General features: G+C 40.0%; 1 protein-coding gene across 1 annotated transcript; it reads right to left on the reverse strand.

Moving 5' to 3' along the window:
- Positions 1–1,329: 1,329 nt before the first annotated feature.
- Positions 1,330–2,290, reverse strand: LOC121815699 (polyubiquitin-like). Its single transcript, XM_042227700.1, has 2 exons — positions 2,167–2,290; positions 1,330–2,073 (listed from the first exon to the last, which is right to left on the reverse strand). The coding sequence occupies exon 2, from the start codon at positions 2,061–2,063 to the stop codon at positions 1,599–1,601; it is 465 nt and encodes a 154-aa protein (XP_042083634.1). The 5' UTR covers positions 2,064–2,073; positions 2,167–2,290; the 3' UTR covers positions 1,330–1,598.

Consider the following 2,290-nt stretch of genomic DNA (forward strand, 5'->3'; position numbering starts at 1 on the left):
TGAGTTATTAATTTATTGTTTCACATTGTTTGCTGCCAGTGATATATGCAGGAACAGACATCACATATATGATATAGTAGAGTCTGTGGGGGACTAAATTATGTAAAATTCCTACATTGTATCGATGTAACACCAGAAATGTTTCTTTTTAAATGTAAATGTTAATACTGCTAACAATACTCCAGTGTCAAACCACACTTCTGCAGCATGGACAGCAAAAGTAATTATTTAATCTGTGGTGACTAAATGATGTTCGGCAGTAAAAAGGGTCTCAAAGTGTGCTAAGAAAATATCTCCCACTAAACTAGCAGTAACAGCTTGAACTGTTCATACAAGGAAACACTGATCCATGTTGTTATATCATTAACACCAAATTCTGACTCTGCTATCTGAATGTTGCAGCAGAAATAGAGACTCAGCCTTCCATTGTCTAATTTTAGTGAACATGTGTGAATTATAGCCTCAGTGTCCTGTTTTTCACAGACATGATTGATACCCGGTGGTCTTCTGCTGCTGTAGTCCTTCTGGCTCGCTGAGCTGTGTGTTCATAGTTCTTCTGCATTAGATATTTGAGTTAATGAACAGCTGAACAGTAGCCAAGTGAGTGTTTGTATCTCTCTCTCACTCACTTAAATCACTTTTCTTCCACATTCTGATGCTCACTTTGAACTTTGGGAGGCCACCTTGACCAGATCTACAAGGTTTAAATGTAGATATTCAGTTCAATTCCATCTAATTGCTGCCGTGTGCTTAGCTGGTTCGTTATGAGCAATAATGCGCAGTCGAGTGGTGTACCTAATAATGTGGCCCCTGAATATATTTCTCTTTCTCACACTCTGTAGCCTACCAGTGACTAAACACCAAATACTCTAAAATATTCAGCTTATGGTGATTTTTCAGAAAGTAAGAAGAGAATAGTTTTGCTCACATTTTTTGAAATCCTCCAAGTTTGTAAAATTAAATATGAAGACAAATCTTCAGGAAACATCTCGTATATAAATGTATCTAACTGTAATAAAAGCCAGATAACTGAGATAATACAACAGACTGTTATGTTTATTGTAAATCTGCTTAATCTGATCAATGATTTTTACATAACTATTGTGATTAACACTTAAACAGTGGACTAGAACCATTACATCCTGCTGTTGTAACACTTGAAATACTAGACTTGGAAATTTATATGACTGAGAGTCTCTTATAAACACTGAAACTGTGATTTTAGAACTACTTTTAATGGGACCCGTTTGTCTTGTGATCTATACGACATACAGCCCCTCCCCCCTTCCCCAGCTGACACAGACACAGGAAATGTTAAGACACATAAACTTCCGTTAGAAACTTTATTGTTTGTATTTAGTGCAGTTAACATGAATTTGTCATGACAGAATCCATAACACAGTGGTTTGTGTGACTTAAACACAAACTTTAACACAGAATGGTTAATGAACACAGACGGTGCAATCTGGAGGAATGTTTTTTTCTCTTCAAAATAAAAGCACTAATAAATTAAAAAAATATATACAAGATTGGTCGATATCATTAAAATTAAATAACATGCATGGGCTTCCTGGTGTATGAATCATGTTAAAGTGTCCTCAGCCTCCTCTCAGACGTAAAGTCAAGTCGATGGTGCTGTGGTTTCTGACGTTGTAGTCCTCCAGTTTGCCACCCTGCATCTCCCGGCCTTGGTGAATGAGCCTCTGCTGGCTCGCTGGCACCCCCTCTCTTTTCTCGACTCTGTTCTTGAAGTTGCTCAGAGTCTCGTCGAGCCTGATGTCGTAGGTGCTCGTTTGTCCCTTTTCATTTCTGAGGAACACCTGGGTCGGAGGAGGCTCGGTGACCAGCAGGGACACCTGGGAGCCGTGCTGTAAGCCGTAGTAGCTGATGGGTTTGGAGTCGTCGTTGAGAGGGGTCTTCTGGCCGTTTATGAAAACCAGCCTCTGCCTCTGGGGGTCGACTCCCAGCATGCTCTGGATTTTTATTTTCAGAGAGCCAACTGTGTCCTGTGGGTTCACCCTCACGGTGTGGGACCCACTCACCATAGTGATAGTTATATCCATGTTGGCTAGTCTGAAAGAATACAAAAATAGTTCCTTATAATACAAACGCTCAGGAAATAAAAGACTTTTCAGTTATTTCTCACAGGCTTGCTCAGTTTCCTACCTTGCGATGGCTTATTGAGGCAAAACAAACTTCTCCGGAAACTTGAAGTCTTCAGTCGTGCTCAGGTAAACAATGATGCTCACACAACAGCTGAGCGGCTTAGCTCAGTCTTTATATACTCTCC

The sequence above is a fragment of the Haplochromis burtoni genome, unplaced genomic scaffold (genome assembly GCF_018398535.1).
Source record: "Haplochromis burtoni strain Fernald_Lab_line unplaced genomic scaffold, NCSU_Asbu1 Contig_276, whole genome shotgun sequence".
Taxonomy (NCBI): Eukaryota; Metazoa; Chordata; class Actinopteri; order Cichliformes; family Cichlidae; genus Haplochromis; species Haplochromis burtoni.